The sequence below is a fragment of the Clavelina lepadiformis genome, chromosome 8 (assembly GCF_947623445.1).
Source record: "Clavelina lepadiformis chromosome 8, kaClaLepa1.1, whole genome shotgun sequence".
NCBI classification, from domain to species: domain Eukaryota; kingdom Metazoa; phylum Chordata; class Ascidiacea; order Aplousobranchia; family Clavelinidae; genus Clavelina; species Clavelina lepadiformis.
The window spans coordinates 5,972,167-5,996,635 of NC_135247.1; the positions used below are offsets into that span (position 1 = coordinate 5,972,167).

The 24,469-nt window shown below is 36.4% G+C and overlaps 2 protein-coding genes across 5 annotated transcripts; one reads left to right on the forward strand and one right to left on the reverse strand.

Annotated features, from left to right (window-relative positions):
* Positions 1–1,052: 1,052 nt before the first annotated feature.
* On the forward strand, positions 1,053–15,879 carry LOC143468371 (uncharacterized). Of its 4 annotated transcripts, XM_076965544.1 has the most exons (37): positions 1,053–1,447; positions 1,768–2,016; positions 2,288–2,411; positions 3,339–3,454; positions 3,548–3,640; positions 3,778–4,052; positions 4,186–4,382; positions 4,828–5,020; positions 5,093–5,231; positions 5,303–5,575; positions 6,248–6,431; positions 6,532–6,633; positions 6,730–6,904; positions 6,999–7,198; positions 7,537–7,748; positions 7,883–8,068; positions 8,169–8,296; positions 8,395–8,553; positions 8,625–9,923; positions 10,024–10,238; positions 10,313–10,488; positions 10,574–10,782; positions 10,930–11,113; positions 11,230–11,349; positions 11,421–11,575; positions 11,642–11,822; positions 11,910–12,077; positions 12,152–12,293; positions 12,502–12,667; positions 12,847–13,039; positions 13,204–13,380; positions 13,538–13,639; positions 13,814–14,041; positions 14,262–14,476; positions 14,611–14,797; positions 14,912–15,172; positions 15,497–15,879. In XM_076965544.1, exons 1-36 carry the CDS (start codon positions 1,367–1,369, stop codon positions 15,131–15,133), a joined length of 7,425 nt encoding a protein of 2,474 aa, XP_076821659.1. In that variant the 5' UTR covers positions 1,053–1,366; the 3' UTR covers positions 15,134–15,172; positions 15,497–15,879. The 4 variants fall into 4 exon arrangements, with proteins under 4 accessions (XP_076821659.1, XP_076821658.1, XP_076821660.1 ...); XM_076965543.1 differs by having other exon boundaries at positions 14,912–15,879; XM_076965545.1 differs by having other exon boundaries at positions 6,532–6,564; positions 14,912–15,879.
* Positions 15,840–23,989, reverse strand: LOC143468372 (uncharacterized). The gene is made up of 12 exons (XM_076965548.1): positions 23,718–23,989; positions 23,485–23,568; positions 22,874–22,946; positions 22,226–22,320; positions 21,924–21,980; positions 21,620–21,733; positions 21,333–21,466; positions 20,936–21,086; positions 20,715–20,836; positions 20,439–20,577; positions 20,150–20,281; positions 15,840–17,664 (listed from the first exon to the last, which is right to left on the reverse strand). The coding sequence occupies exons 1-12, from the start codon at positions 23,826–23,828 to the stop codon at positions 17,470–17,472; spliced, it is 1,407 nt and encodes a 468-aa protein (XP_076821663.1). The 5' UTR covers positions 23,829–23,989; the 3' UTR covers positions 15,840–17,469.
* Positions 23,990–24,469: the final 480 nt, after the last annotated feature.

A 24,469-nucleotide genomic window follows, 5' to 3' on the forward strand; every position in this document is an offset into this window, starting at 1 on the left:
AGTGGCGGTCATAAACATTAACGATATTCATTTTACGACCAAATTTCTGCCAACCACGTGGGATGCACGTTTCAAGGCTTCTGTGTATTTCCGAAAACACTTTTACTTTCAAAACTCCTTCCACAAGAGATTTGTTAATATTGAATACTACAAAAATTTACCGATAAAAATACGTTTGATAATTAAGTGAGTAGGAATAAATTAAACATTGGAATTATAAATAATATAATAGAAAGGTTGGGGCATATCATCGGTCTAAGTTCCTTCGAAAATATATTGTTTACACCCTCCGCTACTTTACCTGTGGTATGTGGTGTTTTAGAATTGTTTTTGCACCACAACTCCTAAATTTTAAGTCGAGTACAGAGTAAAACCAGTAAAGCTTGAACCAAAAACATGTTATTCTATGAAAATGAGCATTTACAGTTATGTTGTTGTATAGTAGCTAGTACATTTTATAATCACTTGGGAAAATCTTGCATACTTCAACACAAATGTTATACGTAATATAAATCGTGATATTGCTTTGGATTATGGCTCATTACGCTCACATATTGATCGTATAAGAGTCGGTGTAGATAGGAACAAAAATGTTCAAGGGAGTCATAAAATGTTCATTTCTTACAAGATCTAGATGGAAAAAACAAATGTTGCTAACACGCGATTAGGAAGCAAAAAGTTTCGACGTGCCAGCTTTTTGTAATGTTTTCTGAGGGCTTAAAATTTCCGAGAGATCATATCGGCAAGCATGACTGGATGGCTGAATGCTTAATCCTTGTTTAGAAACTCACAATTAACCACGCGTTAGTATGTCACCCTATTGTGTTTGGAATAACAAAACATATCTTTACCTAGGCGACAGTGTCTGTTCCTTGTGAACTATCAAGATCTATGGCCGCTCTGTTGTGGTGTCACAGCGGTGTTCGCAAAACAAGTTGTCATTTTGTCAAGTGCGTAACAGAGAAAGCCACAAACGCAGGACGACCATTGATGATCGTCATTCTTTTTATTGAAAAGAAAGGATGGTTCGAACAGTGTGTGGAAAAGTAGTGGGTTTTATATAATGGGTACTATTTGCTGGGTGTGCAGGTTTGGGGAGTTTAAATATTTGTGTATTTGGCGTGTAAGTCAGCTACAATAATAATTGAAAGCCACTTTTATTGTTCAGTTCAAAACCCGATGCCGCGATTTACTGGGGAAATTTGTGAGAACTATAGCCTTATATTAAGCTAAAGTATGATGGAAATGCCCAAACTTTGTTTAAACACTGTTGTTATCAAGGCTTTGTCCCTGGTGCGTAATGAACGTATGTGACGTATTTACGGCCTAACAATCGAATCAGTCTTGAAGACTACGTGTCGACGGTATGGAAGAAACCGGACTAACGGCAAACTTCTATCGTAGACAAAGCAGACAGATGCAGCTGGAAGAAGTGATGAAATTCGGGGTAAAGTGAAAATATGTTTTTAGAACGTTAATCAATTTTGGTAGCGCTTTTAAGTTTAAGTAACAGGCGGTCTGGTTTTAATTTCAAATTATAAACCAATTTGTATTAACTTAAAATAATCATCATTTGCGATTCAAATTCCATATGGGGGAAAACTTTTCTAAAAGCACTTCGTTTACAGAGTGCATTTATGTCAGCGTTAGTCATAGTCATATTAAACCGCACGAATTAACGCGACCATCATATCTTACCTCTCTAATTCATATCTGATTTACTTAAATTTTTAAAGTTGTGTAAACTTTACCTTTGTTTGAATTTAGGTTCTTGGTTTTAAGAAGAAGGAACTGATCCAGCGGGGAGAGGAGAAAACATTAGTATTACCCCCAGTAGGGAATAGAAAAGCAAGTTATGCCGGCGAAAGTCACAAGCATTTAGTCGCAAGAACCAGGGCTAAAAGTATTGCAATTATGCGACTACCTGAATACGATGAAGGAACCGGTGGAGCCATTAATGCGCAAAGGCCAATCAAGCTCCCGCAAATATTAAACCGAAAAACGAAGACGAAAAGGGTCAGTTTAATTAATTTGTCCAATACCTAGCAGCAATAAGCTACTCGATTGCAACTCTTGTCTTGATTGCGGCCATAAGCCCACCAAGTACCCTTGAGTAGCCGTTTCAAGGTTCTAACGTCTTGCCTTATCTGTGAATAGTTATACAAAAAGTCTTTCTCCTTACTTATCTGTTTAAAAAAAGTGGTTCGTTGTAAGTTTGATTACAAGACAACAACGCAAAGATATAACTGACGCATAAAAAGATTGTGTGAAAATTGTCTTCGTACAGAACGAAGACGGCCATTGGCATCTACCAACCCGGAGAGTTAGCAAACAAAACGACAAGCTAATTGTTCATCATTTGCGGTATAAACTACTGAAACAGCATGAACGTAGAAGCATTGAATATGAAGGTAAAAAAACGATAGGCCTTCGTAACGTAAACTACATTTCGATGTACTGTATACGTATTTTGTTACATTTACTTCAATAACACGTTAACATTGCCAACAAAAATGCATTTTCTATTGTTTTCGTTTCCATTTCACTGCCAATCGATATATGTGATGGACAAGGCTCAAGCATAAGTTCAGCAACTATTAAGTGGGTAGAAGTAAATAGATTTCATTTTCCATATAAATATCACACGCGCCTCATAACAACATTTTAGTTTGAAGAGTTGTTAGGAGACACTTCTAAAATTCAAAAAAAGGATCTCGAGTGATTCCTAAATTCCATGGATACGGACGAGTACAATAGTATACCAGTTCAATCCAGCAACCAAATGTTTTGTTTTGACAATGACTGAAAATGATCCAACTTCTCTCAGCAAGCCTGTCAGTCGCCACTCAATGACATTAAAAGTCTTCCAAGACAAGTAATCTCACAATACTTGGTGACAGCATAAACAATGTTCTATGTTTCAGTTCTAAAGAAAACAACGATAAATCCGCGTAAACAGCACGTATGGTTTGAGTACAGGGCCTCATTTTGATAATTAATCCTACGAAGCCTTGATTCGTCTTTAAACATTTGTGTCATAATATCTCCATGTGTGTAGTGTCTAGCACGTTTAAATACAGAAATTTTCAGTGTACATAGTTTTGATATTAGACTATATCAAAAGCGTTGTCTTTTATCGACCCTTTCATAAACCGGAACAACACAGTTGAGTAAACTGACACTTTTTTGAACTGCGACATAGTAGATATGCATCGTTCGAATCTGATACCTCACAATACAAATAAACAAGGCGAATATAGGAATTTTCCATAGCACGGGCAAATGCGTTATTGTGGTGTGTTTCACTTTCATCGTTAAAATTCGTTTATTTCTACAAGCAATAAAAGCGCTCAATGATGAGGAAGACAGTATTGCCAGCATGGACAGCTTTGATGAAGATACTTTGAGATGGATGCACGCCGTGAGATCAAGAGGACCATCTCTCTCAACACTGGTAAGTTATCCTTATCCATTACGGGAAGGGAAAAAGTACAATCAATGCTGATAATGGCAATGTGGTTTTTAACTTACAATTGTGATTGGTTAGAATTTCAGTTCTGCGGCAACCTCGCGTTTAGAAAATCTTCGTGAAAGCGATGAGCCATCAGCACTCTCAAGACGACCAAGCACAATATCTCAAGTAATATCGTCTTTTACTTAGTTATATCCACCTATATTTCAGAGAGCTTGAGTTTTCGTCACTATAGGTCGCAGTAATTTCTCGCAATGGAGCTATTACAAAGTTCAAAGGTGGTAATTAGTCATACTTGTGTTAAGGATTCTCAGCAGGGACTAACGGCAATAACCAACGGTGTGAATGTAAACGAAGCCAACAAGGAACGCTCCATAACCTTTCAACCATTACCTCCCATATCGCGGCCGACGATTTGCATAAGCACTGATACTGGACTTACTGACTGGATTGAGGAGAAGGGTAGACTGAGGTCAAACGATAATGACATAATAAAAGAAGAAGAGTCTTCGCAATTGCAGAAGTCAATTAACGAGTCCGACCGAAGCGTATCGCTTTTAATGCAAAAAGTGCGCCGAAGGTAGGCTATGAAACTCTGGTCTTTTGCAAAAAGCATTAAATTGAATCAACTTTAAACACACATCGACGTTTAATCCAACCTATCCGGGTATTGACTACATAAAACTATTACTAAAACAACATTTCCCTCACAGATCAACTTTAGTCGAAATTCCAGAGTCAAAAAAAGAAGGGCATGTTGCGATGCGACAAGGATCTCTATCAAGTGTTACATCTATTAATGGACAACTACTGCCGTCGTCTAAACACACGCGCAAGTTGGATGGAGATAAGGTGCCATCATCGTGCCGCATCAAAACGACAGATATTGTCGACCCGGATATCCCAATAGGTATTAAAAGCAGCAAATTTATAGAAAATACTTTGTTATATGTACATGTTTAATCCTTATGGAAAGCCAAGTTTTTGAGGAATTAACCAAATCTTTAAGAAATGGGATATCAAGGAAACATGTTTCTTAACAGTCGCTCTCCAGAAAACTGTTTGTTTGCCCGGCAAAATTAAAAGGCCCACCCAAAACAAACATTTGCTATTGTGTTGAAAAAGTTGTATTTGCGCAACATTGGGAAGCCATTGAAGTAAATGTATAGTCTTTATGATTTAACGAGCAGCTTTTCTTTGTAAATTCCAATTATTTGCCTTACTTAAAGTTTTACTAAAGTGTATAAAAACTGAACCGCAAACAGAAGAATTTGTTTAACCGTGAATTAAATAGGTTTTATGAAGTTTATTCAAGCTTTCATTTTCAAAACAGAGCTGACATTTTTTAATTACAGGTGACGTCACGTTATTCGCTGACTGGAAATCGCAAGTGGATTCTCCAGAACGTTCACGGTCGGGAAGCTTCCTATCTGATGTGATAACTGCAAGAGACGATGCAACAAACAATTCTTTCGTTGTGGAGTCACTTCCATCTTCATCTTATGCCAGTTCATCGGAGCAAAACAAGACACAAGACAAAAATTCCGGGTAAAAGACACGAAACCTACAAGTTATGTCAACAAATGCTAAATTGTTAGATACAATGTCAGTGCTTTGCAGTGAGACCTCCAGGGATAACATTTTTGAAGAGGAGATAGCAGAAAGAGATGAAGAGGTTGATCCGGACACAAGGAGTCAACTCACTTCAAAAATCATCCTCGGTGACGTCACTATCCCAGAGCCACCATTACGTCGAAAAGTAGGTTGAAGTTCTGAGACACAAATCAGTATCAGCCAGCAAAGTTTAGCAAAAAGTCTTTCTTCATGCAGGTTTCCATCTATGTCATTTCGGCCGGGATAGATACTGCGATAGAACGATCTTACTTGAACGACGCTATTACGCCAAAGCTCCGAAATTTTTGCCGCGAAAGAAATCTGACCTTCGAGCTGATAGACTTAAATTCATTCCCATCTGAAATGGAAACTGCAGCGCTAGAGCGCAACTATTCAAAGTTCTTCGTCGACAGTGAACATTCCTTGGAGCATATGCAAACGGAGTTGATGAGACAATGCTTCAAGGATAGTTTAGGTCCATGTTTTATGGTAAGTCAATACGTCCAACATATATTCCTTTACCTGCTTTTTGAAATTAATGAACTCAGTTGTGACTCACCTAACCTTAGACACTGACGAGTAAGTGTGAAATGTATTGCAAAAGTAACCCAAGTATACTCAAGCTACTTTGGCAACATTATACCATTGGATAGTAGAGGATTGTAAAATATATGCGTAAATTTTTATAACAATCTGATAAATCAACAAGAGCTAGCAAATTTTGTTAATACAATTTAATTTAGTACATGTTTACTAGAAAAAGTGAAGTCAAAAGTGCACTTAGCAATGTTGATGAAAATTCTATGATTTTCTACAACCAAGTGCACTTGAGTCAGTTTTTCTCACTAAATCTTGAATTACTAACTTCTATTGTTATTCTATTTCATTGATGACAATTTCGGGACAGACTTTGGCAAAATATTCTGGTGTGAAGTTAGCAAGCATTAAAACAGTGTAGAAACAGATCCTTGAAATATTGCTCAAAGATGTTCAACTGTAAAAGTTCCTTTTAGTTATTTCCATTGTGAAATAAGTATTTAACTGAAAGCCGTTTCCTATAATTTTGATTACTTTAAAGCAATGATTTTTACGCTTGGATCCCGGTTGATTTATCTCACAATTTACTGCGATTCAAGCAATCGATAAGTTATTGCGTTTCAGTGCTTTATGGGAGACACGGTGGGCACCCGATTTAAGTTACCAGCATCGATTCCCAATCCTGTTTTTGAATGGATAATGAGAAGAATACAGGAGGAAGTCGCTAACATTGAATTACAAATACTAGAACTTAACGCATCTATGGGTCAAGCAGTGTACGAAAACTTCGAACCGTCAAGCAAGCAAGGTTAAATAAAACAACAATGAAATGTTGTAAACCTGCCACTGAAATGAGTTTCAACGACGTTTTACAAATTGTTTCCTTTTAACATCAACTTATTTTATAGATTCTCCCGCAAGCTCAGATATCACCTTTAATGGTAATACGACAAAATTACTGGGAAAAGTCGCAAGTCTTAAGAGCAACTCTTCAAATCTGTCATCTCGTGGTTAATTTATGATATAAGCCTAGTTATAACGAGTAGTCTACTTGCCTTACTCCGCTTTGATCACGTCATCAGTTACGTTTAAAGTTGTTATGTTAGGTAGTGCGGCATCTGGCGTAAGTACAAAAAAGAAAGAAGTAACAAGACATGAGGATAAACTTAGCAGTCTGCGTGAAAAGATGAAAACGTGGAACAATGAGGAAACTTTGCTCAGGAAGTGGTATTTGCGGGATACCAACACCCCATCCTCCCCATACAGATTAAAGGATATCAGGTAGGCTACATCATGAAGGCAAATGCAGAGGACTACCTGTATTTGTGACTAATCTGCCAGCGATGTCCGCTAATCGTGACGAAACTTTTCTCAGTGGCGAGTTTAGCACGTTCGCCTCAATAACTACAACTGGAAGTAACAGTGAAATTGAAAAGCGTCGTCGCGAACAACAATACTGGATGCAAATTCAAACAAAACTTCAAAGCATCTTAGCCTACTTTGCATACCAGGAGGACTACGAATCCCAAAGTGAACCAATCATCACGCAGTGGAAGAAAAAAGTTTTTCGCACATGTAAGTTGACAATTGTCCGTTTTATGTGTCCTTTGGACAAAAAAAATCAAAAAACAAATACGCCAAAGCAAGCGTTTGACTCAAACAAATTTTTTCAAATTAACGTAAAGTGTAGCGTGCAGTACGCTTGTATACCCACGGGCTCCGATATTAAGAAAACAAGGATTTTTTTTATATAAGAATTACACTTAATTACAAGTTTTTTGTTTACTCCTCTAGTGTTTCTTTCTTATATTATATATATGTCATTTATTCAATTTCAATACACTAAACTCGGCAGTGTATACTGATTAATTACTGATACATGTAATTGTTAACATACCCGTTCTAATTTATAGCATTAGAAGAAGAAATACACCTGGCAACTTCAGTATCTGTAAGCCGTGCAAGTGAATCTTGCTTCTGGTTTCACCGAAATCTGCATGACTATCAGAATTTCATGACCGATGACGAATTAAAAAATTTCATTCCATTAAAACCACTGACAGTTGAACTTGAAGCACGGGCTGTTGATAAAATAGAACAATTGTCCGAAAATCTTACGGAGAAAGTCAGTGTTGCAACCGTTTATTATCTAGTTCCATCAACATTAAGATATATATAGGTTACAGCTATTATAGTTATGAATACAACAAGCAGTGGTTAGCCTTGTAGTGATGTGGACATATCGTTCTTCTATTACAGTTAGGTTACTCAAACATCCGTGACTACCCTCTCCCTTGGCAAGCAGTGCAGAGAGCATACACTGCCAACCTCAAGCAAAAAAATCTTAATCGAACCTGGTCAATGTACCTAGAAAGGATGGGCCTGGACTTCTACAACGTGTGCACGATGCAGATTGACAATGCAGTTGAAAAGTATCACGCTAAGGTAAAGCAGAGGAAGCGTACATTCTACAACGTTCTTTTATATGAGCTGCAACCAAAAAGGCATTTTTGTAGAAATGCTCCAGGCGGTAGTTTTTTTCTAGGAACGCAATTTTCTCACGGAGGAGATCCAAGAACACGCTGGGATGGCTCGATCGCTTTCTAGTAGTTTTGTTGGACAACAGTCAGCTCTGTACGCGATCAAGTCGTACCTTCGTACCTCGAAAAACAGGTTAGCTAATGAAACAAACACGACCACGTTAAAACAAAACAGCCTACTGTGGATAAAGCGAATGTTTTGCCTGTTATTGTTTACATAATCCGGCGTAGAAAACCACTGGTTGTGTGTGGAGAGGTAGGTTGCGGAAAAACAGCATTAATGAGCCAGGCTGCTATTATGACGCAAACGTGGATGGAAGGTAAAGCGAGAAGAATAAACGTGCTACAAGATTACGTCAATGACTCACAACCATGCAGGGTGTTATTTAGGTAAATTATGCAACACCTTTTATAATCGCACTGAGTCGAACTCACTTAAGAAATTATGCTACGTGTTGTAGGAGTATTGGACTGACCAGCGATTCCATTCACCCGCGCACGTTCCTCTCCAGCATTTGTGTCCAGCTGCGGCTCATAGTGGATGAAATTGAAAGGGAATCAGGAACCGATAAAAGTGACGAGTCAGAAATCATGAAACCAAAACAAAAAGAAAGTGAACATGCCGCCGATCTCAATTTCAGAGATTTGTCTCTCAAATTTTCAAACCTGCTCAATAAGTGCGGCTCCAAGTTGTGCCCTTTAGTTTTGTTTCTTGATAATCTGGATGGGTTGAGAGACGAGCACGATGCGAAAAAGTTCAAATGGTTGCCTGCTAAGTTACCTAAGCACGTAAAAGTCGTAGTATCCGTAACCAAGGAAGGTATAACAGAAAACATAGGGAGCAAATCTTCTAGCTCCCTCAAACGAAGCACTAGTTCTATGGGTCAGACAAATTTACACAATACAGCGGACAGTACAGGAAAACACTCGATAAACTCCTACCAGATTCTAAAAGAACTTTATGATTTCAACGATGAATTCACCTGTAAACGTATCACAAACCTTGTGTTGCTTTCGCCTTTGAAATTCAGGAGTTCGGGCACCGAATTAGAAATTCCGAATGAAGAAGCAAATACGTTTTTAGAAGACATAGTCACTAAGCTGCTAGAAATAGAGTCAAGAAGCCTTACACCCCAGCAAATCCAAGTGATCCTCGAAAAATGTAAGCTCTGTCCTCGGGCTCTAGCTGCTGAAATATGTTTGCTGATTTCTCGAATATGGAGATCATCTACCACACTAGAAGAGTGCGCTGATCAATTGCCACAGAACGCAGACGACATTGAGTCTTTTGTTCATTGTTTCTTTCGGTGGCTTGAAGATAAACACGGACGGCCAATGGTTGCAGCAGCATCTTGCTTATTAGCACTGTCGGCTCACGGGTTAACAAGCAGCGAAATACGATGCTTATTGTCATACGACCAAAATATAAGCAAGTGGATAGTAGATTTACTTGCTAGAAATCCGACCCACCAAAACACTAAAATTCGTTCCTTGGCCCAAGCGAACAACAAGATAGTGAACGAAATAAACAGTAAAAGTGTTGGTAGCAAGTCCTCTGCCACCAGAACCAACAGTAAACGCGTTTCCAATGAGAAACCTCTGGTCCCGGTTGTTGAGTTCGTTAAGCGGCAAAGAATTCCAGATATATTGTGGCAACGATTTTTTAAAGATTTCAGCATTTTCCTTCATGAAACGTTATCAGATAATCTGCTCACTCTCAGATGGAAGCATGAAATCTATCAAAGAATTTGCGAGAAAAGGTGAGGCATTCATTCCAACTGCGAGTATTTAACTAAACTGAAAAGAAGTGTGCCATAGCAATTACTTCATAAAAATTAACTAGCCCTCTAAACTTAACAGGTACATGGCAACAAAGGAGAATCAAAAATATTACCACCATCTGATGGCTTGTTACTTTACCAGTCAGATTCCAACCAAACTCACTAGCCAGCCCAAAGAGAAAGCTACTAAGGGTAAGTTACCTGTTCAAGCCCTTTGCAGCGAATTCATCGGAGAGCCTTTGTCATGGGAAATCAAGGAAGAAAACCATGAAAATATTATTCGAAAAGAATCAGGTTTGAAAAAGTTAAACGAGTTGTAATATTCACTTAATAAATAAGGACTTCGATAATACAAGTTTCTTTTTCAGGGGTAGCAAGGCATAATAAGAAACACAAGATAACCTCAAAGACAATTTTCAATCTCAGAAGACTATCAGAATCCCCGTATCATTACCTCCAATGCCGAACACTGGAACAAATTAAGAACGACATGCTTTTCAATTACGAGTGGCTCCTAGCCAAAATACAAAGCTCATTGTATGAAGTAAGCAAATCGCAATTCTAATGCAAGCAGTTCAAAATGACTTTGGGTTTAGAGAAAAGTTTCATGTTGTGTTTTACATCCAAAGGGCTTAATCGAAACAATTTCATCAGTGTTGGTTCCATATCGCTCCGACAATGACCTGCGTCTTTTAGCGGAGGCCCTTCACCTTTCAAGGAAGATATTGAAAAAAGATCCAAGACAGCTAGCGGCACAGCTTGTCGGACGTTTGCATGAAATCCTGAAAAAAGATAAGCCCTTGGCTCGCATGGATCCGAGAAAGTATCCATCTTGCAGGTCAGTAAATCTTATTATAAGTGTTTCCTAAAATTTCTAATTCCCGATTTGACCCGAGAATTTACTTAAATGCGTGATTGTTCGCAATTCTGTACAGTACTATTTTAAGCAAAATTAGACAATATGAAGTTAAACCCACCATTTCAGGCGACTAATTGCTCAATGTCGGCGATCGCCTATACCCGTCCTAATCCCATCCGGAACGTGTCTTGTCGCTCCTAGAGAAATCCTTTTCGACTTACATTCTGGTCATCATGACGTCATCAACGCTTTAGCCATGACAAGCGACGGTCATCGCGCAATTACCTCATCACGTGACGAAACGCTGAAGGTGGGGAAACTTTGTGCGTAAATGATCAAATAGCAACAACAAACAGTTAGTTTTGCGTGGGACCAAGTAAGCAGCCGATCATATCAAAGTATTGTAAAATGTGGACGTCTGTATAGATCTGGGATCTCTTCAGCGGACGAGTAACTCACACGTTGCGGGGAATGCCACGTCATGTGATTTCATTGTGCTTATGTATGGGAAACAACTACGTCGCTTTGCTTGATCGAAAAAACAAGGTCAGTTTAGAGACTGTAAACCCATAACAGCTTTTACCAGTTTTCATTCAAAAATTGGTCATCCAATACAGATTAGCGCAGTTTGCTTGCGAACTAAATCGATTGTTTCGACCCTGACTGAACCGAACGAAGAAAGAGTTGTGATATCAGCAGCTGGTGATGGACAGTCTTACCTCCTGGTCTTCTGTGATCAAGCAAAGCTTCTCAAAGTGTGGGATCTGGAGAAGTAAGTAAAGTTCTTATAACGTCACAAAGCGAAATCTGTTTATGTAACCAACACCTTGGATTCCAGAATGCGAATGACGCACAAGATCGACATTTCACCTGATCATTTGACTCTGAGAGATGAACAGTGGTTGTTGACGGCAAAGTGTTCCAGAAGCAATTCCATCCTCTATTCCTTTCACGCGTGTGATGAGGCCTATGTATATGACGTAAAGCGTGCAAAACACTTACAAACTCTGAAGCTAAACGTAAGTGAACACCCCCGAGTGTAGCGAAACTTTTAAAACACTGCCTGGAGGTCTTTTTAGGTGTAATACTATTTTTGTGACGTTTAGAATGAAGACGGGTTTGCTCTTATCACCCATGTTGAGGTTTCCCGTGAGTATTACGTCATCGCCTGCAAGCGCAGATACATGCTTCTACATGAAATCGTAACCTTTGAAGTGTATGACGCAATAAACTACGGGCACGTGAGAGCCTTCAAGGCTTGCCCAGAAGATTCTGTGAGTTAAATAAGATTTGTTTCGAAAGTGAAAAATTTGTTACTTGGTTAAACCTAACCATTCAAATTTATCAGATTTTCGACATATTTCTGAACCGTTTGGGATCACATATCATCGCGCTATGTCGGGGATCTGCCGGTACAGAGGTAGCAGTATGGAATGTGGAAACCGGCAATCACCAGCACATGGCTTATCAGAAGATTCACTCGACACAAGGTTTGCTACAACGTATAATCATCAAAAATAGATAACAATCAAACGCAGAAATGTGCTTCATTAGTAAAACTAAACAATTTCACTAGTAATAAATACTAGCAAAATTAAACAGAACCAAATGTTTCAAATACTACGTTTACATCAATATAAAGTCATAATGTATGTTTTTCTGAAGCTAATAGCGACTTTATCAACTTTCTACTTGTAGGTTGCTGCGTCGACCTGGAATGTTGCCTCACCTGCAGTGAAACAGAGACAACGCTTCAGGTCCATAATCTTGCCGCAAGGATCGATAAGAAGACTTTGAGCAAAACACAAGTAAAGGAAAAGTCCCTCGGTATCGGAGAATTCTATCCTGTTACAAGTAACAGCAGGTAAAATCTGAACAATTTTCAGTCTGAAATTAAATTGTTCCGTTGTAGAAATATTGAAAGGACTTTCACAAACAGTTTGTATATGAGCACTGAGTAGATTGTAGCAAAGAAAGATTTTGGTTAATGCGAAATTGTTAGAGGTAGCAATGTAACAGTTATTGTCACAACCTTACGCGTAGATATGTTGTGGCTCGCGGCATGGACAATGGCCCAATCACGGTGTGGAACATCACTCGAGGCAGGTGTAAAGGAGAAGCGGTGAGCATAGAACGTGGTTTGCTGGAAAAGAACGATGTTGTTGTGGTCAAAGACGTTCAAGTGATTGTACTTTCGGATCGCGGAATTTCTTCTTCTGACGATGGTTCTCGGCTGGTAAGTGTTAACTATAGCATGTAAGAACATACATGAAGTAAGATGTGCCTGAGGACAATTTGTGCTGTTCAATGTGGCAAATATTTCGTTTTTAATAAAGCACAGCTCATTTTGCTTTGTTGGGGTGGCAATAAATCAGAATACCAACATCTTTGATTAATTAGGTGTTCAAAACAATCTATATCTACGATCTGAGAACAAAGAAGTACACGAAGAAACTGCACCCGGTGACGGTGACAGTCTGTCCAAGCCACGAGTATCGGATCTTGGGATTCGACAAACTGCTGGCCGTATCACACGACAGGACTTATTTCGTCATCTGGAGCTTAATAAGTGGGGAGGTAACAAACTTGGTTTGCCAGATGTTGTCAAATTTAATTCGACAATGATTTCAGTCAAAATTAAAGGCACGTTTTCGCCAAAATTCTGATCAAAAAAAAAATTGAAACAACTCTAATGTGTCAACTAATATATTCAAATGGTTGATTTATAATCCAGGTTTTATCTAAACTCCGACTCAACTTCAGCAAATACGAGCTTGCAGAGAGGGCTGCCAAGGAGAAGAAGAATGAGAGCAGGAGAAAATTAAAACGGCAGAAAGTAAGAACATCATTTGCAAACATATAAACGGAACCTGCATTTATACAAATATGTTAAATAAGTTATACCTATGCTGCAACCTATCTAGTCATTGCAATATACGAAATACCAACCTTCCAGCGGGCAAAGCATACCCTCACCTGATTCCTTTTTTCACACACACCTCTCACGTAGACTGCGAAAAGGCTGGTGGTTGCCTCGATACCAAAATCAAGCGAAGATTCAAATTTTCATCTTTCCTTTGAGGAGCGCAACAAACCAATCGATCAAATGATGCTCAGTGATGATGAAAGCACCCTTCTTTGTTCTTTTTACAGTCGTCACGTGGCCGTGTTTGACATGGAATCTCAGCAACACATTCACACATTGACCAACAAGCACTCGATGTTGCTCTTACATCAGGTTATTGAGCGTTGGTTAATCATCGCAGAATATTTTAATTTAGTGGAGTTTGAATGGCAAACTCGGTTAATTGACTGACACAAGCATTTTGCGACTCTTATAGTCTTGCACACATTGGGAATAGATAATATGATGAAAATGAGAAGTAATCTACTTCGTTACTACGTATGAACTGTAGTTGCTCTGCATGTACTATTATGTTGTTAATTACCCTTCAAAGGCCCAGGTAACGTCTCGCGGTTGTCATCTTGTGCATACAAATTACGATGACGACGCCAAATTGTCATACCTAACGGTGTGGAGCTTGCGGCAGGGTTTGGTGGTTAGAAGAATGAAAAACGAGCCGCTAGTATGCGCCCTAACCACGTCAGATCATGCGTCAAAGGTCGTTTACGCAACTGAAGATAATTACCTCAAGATATGGGAGCCATTAAAGTAAGTAAATATTAATGCTTAGACTGATAATGAGCGGAGTGACATGACTTGAAAACCTGTACCTTTGGTTTACGTCGCACCGCGTTCCCTCATCACAATTTACATTTTAAACCAAAAGTGCCATTCTCTATCAGGCGAGGTGCACATCGCAAGATACCTGGCTACGAAGGGCTGCGTATGCGCAAACGGTCCAATGGTTGTCAGGGAACAACCGTATACCTTACGGGCACAGCAAAAAGAGCAATCCTGTTCACATATGATATCTCACTTTGGGACTTGGAAAAAGAATATGTTTTGGCAAAATTCACGCCTGATGTACCAGTATGTAACTACTGGCAGAAACTTTTAGAATACTGTACTGCTTTTCAAATATCTTTTAAAACACCACAGGAGCTGCATAATGTAATAATCTTAATAATGACGTTATTGCTACAGTTTCAGTGCTGCACAGTGGCAATAAACGGGAATCTGATAGTGGCTGGAATGCGAGATGCTCAGAAAGTCGTCACCTTGCGTTTGATGTCACATGATCAAGACGTGCGTCACTTTGGCAGAGCAGTGTTGGGGACTGAGAAAGGCATGTTTGGTGAAAAGGAGGAAAAAGATTCTGAAAGTTCAGAAGATGAAATTGTAGATGATGACTCCGACAACATATAAACCCTAGTTGCAATAACTGGGGTATCTGCTATGGATTTGGTAAAATGCATAGCGTTGTTATAACTTACCACTGTGAAGTAACCGATAACCACAGTAAAGATTGAAATATCACAGTGTTTAGTCCTAAAAGCTCAACCTTTGAATCAGAGAAGGAAGTCGGGCCAAGCTTTTTCAGTCGGTTTGGAACTTAGCTTTGTGAAATTTACATGCTAAATTCAGGCCTCCTTACAAAAATATTTTAGATTTACAAATTCAACATTTTAAATTATTATCAATATCAATTGTGAGCCATGATATTTTTAATTGCGCCTATTCCCCCATCTTTGACTAATTCAGTAAATTTATCCTTCAAACTTTTTTCAGGCCAAACCAGAATAAAAAATAAGTGTTGGGTTCGGGGAATAAACAGTGAGTCCATTTCCATCTCTGTGCTGAACTACAAGGCATTGTGTTATCACCAACATATCTAACTACCGTACAGCGTAAATGTAACTCAACTCATTATAAAACTTTGCTTTATAGTCCACTGCTTTAACTTAAGAAGATCTATGCAATTTTGCTTATAAACTTTACTTGCTTTTGCAAAATGTGACTGAACTTGTGCTTGTAATGCAGACTTATATCTTCTCAGATCTTAACTTTCACCCTTTCATTATAACTTCTTCCTTGGTTATTGAATACTTGTTTTTCTGCAAACACAACCATATGTGAATTGTGTTATTTTAATTACAACTTCTATGAAATGCCAGGCGCAGCAACGAGAACAGTACGCTTCAAATATAATTTCAAACTATAGTTCACACACTAATTTCATATGCTTGCTTCCAAAAATACACAGTGCTATTTTTTTTGAATAAAAAAATAATGCAGGAACATACAATTTACTAGCATTCATAGCAAGAAAAGCAACAAATCAAGTATGATATCTGGCAATACATTGTGCACCAACCTTTTTGTTTCAATACATTAGTTTTTATAATTGAAAGACGAAATAACTAAAACAAATTATAAAATTGTCTTTCCAAACCATGAAAACAAGCACGTTTGGTGGCACTGCTACGCATTGTACAAATTTTGTGTGGTGGATAAAATAGCAAACAACAAATGACAGCGTTTTTTGGATTTTCTTTACATGAATTATTCACTAAATCTATTGGTCTAAAATGATAAAGATACCCAAGATGTGCAAAAGTAAGTGAATGTATACCTCCGGATGAGGCCAATGCAAGAAACAGGTAACACATTGAACATAAACTGGAATAACAAACAACAAAATGTCGATTAGTTTCTGAGCAAGGTTGTTTACTTTGGAAAGGCCTAAGGCGTTAAGGTTTTAATGTTTTACCCAATAATACCATATATATAGAATGAATCAATCTTATCAATGACTATCAATACTCACTTGGTGACTACTCGCATTTACATTACAGCAACATACAATAACTATGTAACAATTATTTATACTTGCAAGCAGCATGAGACAGAATCAGCTATATTCAACAAAAAACATATAGTAAAAAGCACAAACCAACTAAAAAACCACTGTTATTGGAATTTGAAACACTATCAAAATAACCAGTGGGAAGAAGTAAGAACAAACTCCAACACATTTTAACACAAAACCAAGCTCAGTTATTGAGCCAATTTACTTAATTTAGAACCAGCTTCGAGTAAACACAACAATGGTTTCTGTAATACTGTATGGTAGTTGGCAATATCAGAGCGACTAAAGTCTATTTATTTACTATTTAAAATATTATAATTGGAAGTAAAAAGGTATCAAAAAGGTAGTAATTTCATATTTTCTATTATTGATATAACTATTTATCATATATAAATGCACTTCACCCAATACAATAAAATACTTTGTTTTATATGATTACAATTAAGTAAGATGTCGGTCATACCAATGGCAAATTAACATTATATATAAATAAATATAATTAACAGCTTCATATGATTAGACATGATTTGTGTCAGGATATTTAAAGCATGATACAATCATTTTTTAAATTTAGGTGTATAAAAAAATTTAAAGGTGGACAACGCTCTTTTTCTAACAATGTACAACAAAAATTTGATCTGGTATTTGTAAAAACATCAGAACAACAACACTAATGGCCGTGAAAAATTGTTGAGCGCAATACAGAGGTAACCTGTTGGCGTTATTGTATATTTTATTTATTGTACAATATTTCAATAGTTTTAGTTGGCCACAAACCATTTTGTAAAAAAAATATTGGCAAGATTCATTTATAGTAATAAACATTGACAATCGACAGACATTAAGGTGCAACATGTTTAAGAAAAATTTACTGATTTGGGTTATAAGACATTTATAATACGTTAAAAGGTTGGTATCTTACAATGTGTCGCTTCTGCCACAACTGAAGCATAACAGAATAGAAAGCATCATTGGGTTGAGCAGGATTGTTCCATACAAAGTGATGGTAAATGTTTTTAAGTTGAAATTGCATTTCAGTTAGCATTCCAGGCGTCACACTCTGCAAGATATCCTTCAAGTTAAAAACCTGTAATGCAAGAGACGTTCCAATTTATATTCAGAAAATTCATGTTAGCTAGTTAATGCAAATTAATTATGGTTTTAATTAATAATAATATCAACTAAACCAGCGATTATCATCCAGTTTGCAATGTAGACTGCCTTTAAAGGACTTTTTTTGTAAAGCCTAGAGGGCAGGTGCAGCAATGGTTAACTTCACAAATTACAGTTTAGAGCTCTACTGTTATGCACTCAGCCAATATGCTAAACTCTTTGGAAAATAAAAAAACGACAATAAAAGGTTTTAGGCTCCATTAGCCATCAATTAAAACCGAATGCTGCTCTGTGACACAGTGGCTGGAAATCTTTTAAACAAAATTATATCACACCGCTTAGTTTCTTTTCTTCTATTTATAGGAAAAAAAACAAAAATAAAACGTAAACTAGCATAGCATAGATTAAACATATCCTATAAACAGTTGAACGGATGGGGTAAAGTGTCGAAACCTTGATGGCTTCAAACATGCCGGTTCACAAATTACTTCACGGTAAAGTATATGAACAATTGAACACTGTAAGGTTAATAAGCCACCAAACATTAATATAAGCATACATAACTAATAACTAGGGCCCGCAAAAGTCAATAAAGTCAAAATTTTTTAAGGACCTCGTCTGACCACGAATCAAAGAATAAAGTTGTTTTCAGCACCTAGGGGATTGTTTCTAAGAAGTTTATAGGTCAAAATAAAGTCAAAATTTACAATAAAGTCAAAATTTTCAATAAAGTCAAAATTTGTCAAAATATGGCTTTTTACAAAGTTTTTGTGTTTCTTGAGAGTAATTCTTGTAAAAATCCTCGTGGAAGCATTGTAAATCAGGAACTGCGACACAATTAAACCATATTAATCCATAAAAGCAGGAAATAAGTCACAATGCCCACTTGGATCACCAGTAACTTTTATCGCAAATTGTCCATTGTTTGTTCATTGTTACGTATTTAAATAATTCTTATAAAACACTTCCTCTTCATAAACGTGGTATTTTCGAAGATCAACAGTTTGGATTTTAGGAATAGCCTACTGACATTCTGTAATACAAAAATGCCTAAGCAAGCTAAATCGTCTTCAGCAAAAGTTAGACAGATTTGTCGAGATTTTTCTGATGAATTTAATGCAACTCCCGGGGGTGATTTAAGGTGCAATTTTTGCGAGGTTATAGTGAAGTGCGATAAAAAGTATTTTGTTGAAAGCCACAGGAAAAGTAAACGCCATCAAGCTGGATTGGAGCAACAACAAGCATTCCCTGTTTAATTTGCTGTTTATTAGAATTTACCATGCGGAGAAAATCGAGGCACAGTGCCCTTTTCACAAGGACAAAATAACACAAGCTACCTAAATCTATCGCCAAAAAACACGACACACTTTTTATAATCCATAAAACACCTTGACTTTTCGACAAAATATTACGTTTGGGTCTGAAATCGACAAAATATTATGTTTAGGTAACTGGAGGAAGAACTGTGGCCTCTACAAATAAGCAATTTCGTTAGGTCAAAATAAAGTCAAAATTTGATAAAAATAAAGTCAAAAAAAAATTTTTTTAGGTCAAAATAAAAATGGCCCTACTAATAACCTATATGATAAATAATCATAAATAATACAGTAACTTTCTCTAAAAGGTTGTGGCGGTCAAGGCTACACAAAGTAGCTCTCTCGAATTTATGAAAAAAAATTTATTCATTTTATGGAACCTTTTTACTTTAATTAATTTATGTTTTGGTTTATCCTGATGACCTTGTGAAGTACACAGTACACACTTTGATTGGCATGTGCTGAAGGGAGGATGCTCTTTATATTTACTTTTGTTGAGTTTACAACGCACATTTGAAATAGAATTTTTCCTAGCGTTCTAATTTTGACTGCTTACTGGGAAGAACAGTCAGCCTTCTTTAGCAGTCATGGGAAGTTAGAACGTTCAGTTATTAAATTTTCAGTTAAGATTATTAAGATGCGTCACAAGGTTATAAATGATTTTGATTTGTAGAATTATAACAAATATTTCAGATATTGTGTAACATTAACAGCATATGAGTCGTTACCATGGAAAAGCAATAAACAGTTGCGAACGCTACTTTCTGTAGGCAGAAGCCTGCTGGGTTGTAAGTAGTCAACAGTGCACTTAAGATGTTCATACTCATTCTCTTTAGTAGCACAGGTCATGCAAACAACAGAAACACTACACTTCAAGTGCTTAAGTAAGGCGCTTTACTGAAAGATAGAAACCCACTTTACAATCCCAAACAAGTCATTACAACAACTGCGAAAATTTAATAACTGGTTAACTTTCAGAAACACTGAATATTACCCAGTACTGTATGCCCATAAGCTATTTTTCAAAAGTTACGAGTTTCCTTTTTATAACATGTTCAACTACTCTAGGGCAGAGCATATTATAATGAAGTAGGCTAAGACTTTATGCCAAGTAACAATGTAATGTAGCATTACAACTATCACCTCCTTTTCAGGCAAAATAATTGAGAAATCCTTCCAGTTTACAATTCCTTGTAAGGGCAAATGATAGTGGTCAGATAGAATCACAGGAACACAGCCACAAAGTATTGCTTCTGTTATTCTAGAACTCCATACCTCGAAGCAATAAGATAAATTTTTGTTTAATATTTCGTAGTTGTCATTGCACATTTTAAGGTATTGTAACTAAACTTCAAATCACACCTCAATTGATTGCTTTAATTATATCGATGAGAACTTTTGAACATGAGCTAATATTTTGTAAAATTTTTACCTCTCTTCCACGCAAAATTAGGCAAAATCTTGATTTCATTAAATACTTTTTGTACGAATTTGTGGGAAGTAGATGGTCAAATATCACAATATCTTCATCATTCAACCAACGTCGATAAGCAGATGGTCTAATACGCCCACTGGTTGAAAAAAAAACAATAGTAATGAAAACTAAACTCCATAAGAAATTGCAATAAAACTGAGAATTTCATGCTGAACAATTATGTTATCGACATGACTTTCATAATAAAAAAACTAAAAGGTGTAGTTTACAGACCTTGTAACATCACCAGCATAAAAAGCAAGTATGTTTCTTGCACTTGGAGTGATGTAAGCACCAGCCATATCCCTGCTTAATGATCTCAATTCAGGTGATAATGCAGGAGGTAAGCTAATATCCTGCATCCATAACAGAAAACATTGTTCACAAACTTTTAGCCTTAGCAATGCTATGAATAAGCTTGTATTAAATGCTTGTATATCCCTAACAACACTTACTTTATTAGGGATAAAGTACTGGTCCTCATAATCAGCAGTGTTAACCAGAGCAATGGAATTTTTTAGTAAATCCTCTCCAATACCACTGCCAATATCATGTGCACAAATATAAAAGTGATCTGCACCATTCGACCAGGACCAAAAGGGGTGCCTGTGTAACCAATATGTAAAATAAATACACATTAATGTCAAGAAAAGGTATTCAAAATAACAGCCTACAGTTAAATCCTCAAAAAATTACCTAACACATTACTAAAGAAAAAAGAAAAGCTAAAACAAGTATTCGGTGTGTCTGTACAAAGCAGCACAAAACACAGAACAAGATACTTCAAAGTTTAATAAACACACATATATAATATATATCAATGATTTCTAAAATTGGCCAGTTATAACATACAAATTCTGAATTTGATTCATAATTTCTCCAACAATCCGCTTTGCTTCTAATATCCCATCATGCTCAGTTGAGGCGTCCAAAATATAGGATGAACAACGAATTGGAATGAAAAAGAATGTTGCTTCATTTGGATTCTAAAAAAACAAAAACTTTGGAAGTAAAAACCTAAAATGAGAGAACACCTGTAAACAAAAGGTGAAAAATGTATTAAGTACATATATGTACACAATTACACATACACAGTATATATGATATTATATACAAGTTGACACAACGATCACACTTACATGGGTTATGAAAGGTGATTTTAATAAAAGCTCAACAAAAACACGTTCCACAGCATAACCACCAGTGCGATGAGGTCTATGGGCAATACCAATGGAAGTTTCATAAACATAAATCTAACAAAAAAGTAATACCATATTTATATCAAGTCATAAAACAAGGGTAAAATATTTCCAGAAAAAGATTATCAAGAAGGCTACTTTAGATTAAAAATTGTCTTATTTTATAAATTTGATTGCAATGAACCACATATTTATTTAAATAAATCTTTCCATTTAAACATACAACAAGTTTATAATTCATTACCTTCATTCCAATCATCATTTTAGTATATTCAGATGTGAATGGAGCAAATACAGAATTCTGAAATTCGTAAACAGCATGACAGCATATGACTTAAAGTTTTACGCTTGAGGCAGAAGGTCTATGTAATTTATACAGTCAATAGTCATACTGAAAAAATACACACATTTACTATTTTATGTTCATGCGATTGCAATATACTACTTTACGTCAATAACCAGTTTTTAACACATAGATCATTAAACACAGAATGTTAAAAATAAAAACGAACAGCAAATTTGACTTGTTATGGGTAAAAAACTTACCCTGGATTTCTTTGATTTTTGTTTAATGTATAGGTCAGCTTGGTTTGTTGTGTAAGATGAGGAAGATGTCTTTAACCAACCGTTACTGTTAAATGCTATAAAAACACAATCAGGATCACATACAAATTATAGATCTTAAATGAAACCTCTGTGATTTGACCACCTCTGAGGTTAAAAGCAAGGTTGGTCAACTGCAGCTGCAGTCGACTAAAGAAAAATTATCCAATTTGCTATTATATGTTGACAAACTATCCCTGGTATTAGAAAAGCAAAAGAGTGTCATACTAAACATCTTCTTTAAACTGGCAATCTGGCATCTATATTTGTTTCCAAATATGCACCACCATACACTCACTCGAATGACTGACCATGCTAGTGATAATTTGATTAAACATAGCAGTTTAACAGTTGGGTACCACTTCTTTCTATGACAAACCTTAACCTAATGTACCTATACGTTTACCTATTGAGCGAATCCGGAATTCAAAATATTCACTGGAGTTTTAAATAGATGTGTTATGACTTTTAAAAACAAGGGAAATGTTAAAAACATGTTCCTCTAAAACATTCCTTTTGATTCAGAACTTTTGCATAGTTCTGTAACTACAAGACTTACAGTATATTAGTTATATATAATACATCACTAACCTTCACATTCTTCAAAGCTGTCACAAACTCGTTTAACAGTTTCTAAATCGTGGGCTTGCACATGAATGAAATCCTGAGTACCAAGACAGAATACATATAAAAACTAGCTTGTAACAAATAAATAGCTTGATACTGGTATATACATTTTATAATCATAACATCATAAAGCGAAAAACAAGGCCTCTGAGTTATTAGAAAGATAATTTAACATTTGGCTAATATTACAATCACACATCAAAACTCAACTTTACTTCATTCTTGGAAGTGGTTTGAGTTCTAAAAAGTTTGATTTTCAAATCGATAAATTTTTCCACAGCTAGCAATTGTGATATGAATCTTTTCCGATGAAAAACATGCTTGTTAGGATTGCTTACTTATTTACATTTACCGGTACAGAATCATTAATCACATTAAAGTTTTTAAAAAAAATATTCAACTTTTGAGACAAAATTTTCGTTAAAAAAAAATTGTTTGATTTTAATTTGTGTGAGTTTAGAAACGTTTGAATTCTAAGATATTAATTAAAATGATAAGTAGCCTAACAGTATCATATAATGACAAAACGTTGCCATAAGCTATTTGCTTACTAACATATGCTATGGACTACGTACTTTTCCATCAACATCTTTCTGCTTCAAGAATTCATACTCATATTGAACTTTGCACTGCTGTTCTTCATTGCCACAAGATATAACCTGCAAAACCATCCAAAGATTAACATATGCAAATGGTGCAGAATACTTATAATTTTAGAGTCTTTAGTTTCACAGCACAAATGCTTAAAAAGCAAAACCACATTATCATCTCTACCATTTTGTTCTATCATCTAACTATCATTTCTCACCTTTTGTAGCAAACACATGACAAGAGCAGCTATGCCAATGCATGGTAATACAGTTGACCACAAAACTTTAGCTTTTGAAATGTTCATATCAACTTTGTGTCCATAATTCATGATATTCGGAAAGTATGACTGATACAAGAAAAATTGAGGAGCCAATCATGTATAGAGAATCATTCCACTTGAGTGTCTGGCAATGTTCAGCTTAAAGATACATCATCTACAGGCTACAGCTACATACATCTGTACATCAAGCAAAGTCTTACTAGCTTATCTATCTTTTAAAAATTTTTTGTTCAATTCAATTACATACCAATCACATAATATGTGATGTAGTATGGTGCTGGTGTGGATAATTATAATATATGATACCAGAATATTTATCCTCAGACTGACAAACATCTTTACAAAACTTAGAGACCAGACGAGAAATGTGGTAGCTTTTTAATAACAAATCATGCGTGGAAAAAATAAAACTTTGGGCAAGCACGTGTTGTAGGCCTATGGCGAAATTATGTTGGTTGGCTGTTATAATCCGAGATATACTGTAGGCAGGCCTATAAAAATAATACAGGCAAATAAATGAGGCAATACTGCAATGCAGGGGTCTGACACAGGCACTTGACTCAAAGGCTGCTGCTACTATCCTCATGAAAGGGACTTTAATAAACAAGTTTATCTGTGCTTTATTGGAGACTAGCTTAATGCCTCAAGAGCTCAAAGTGAAAAATATAAAATAGTACAATCGCAGATAG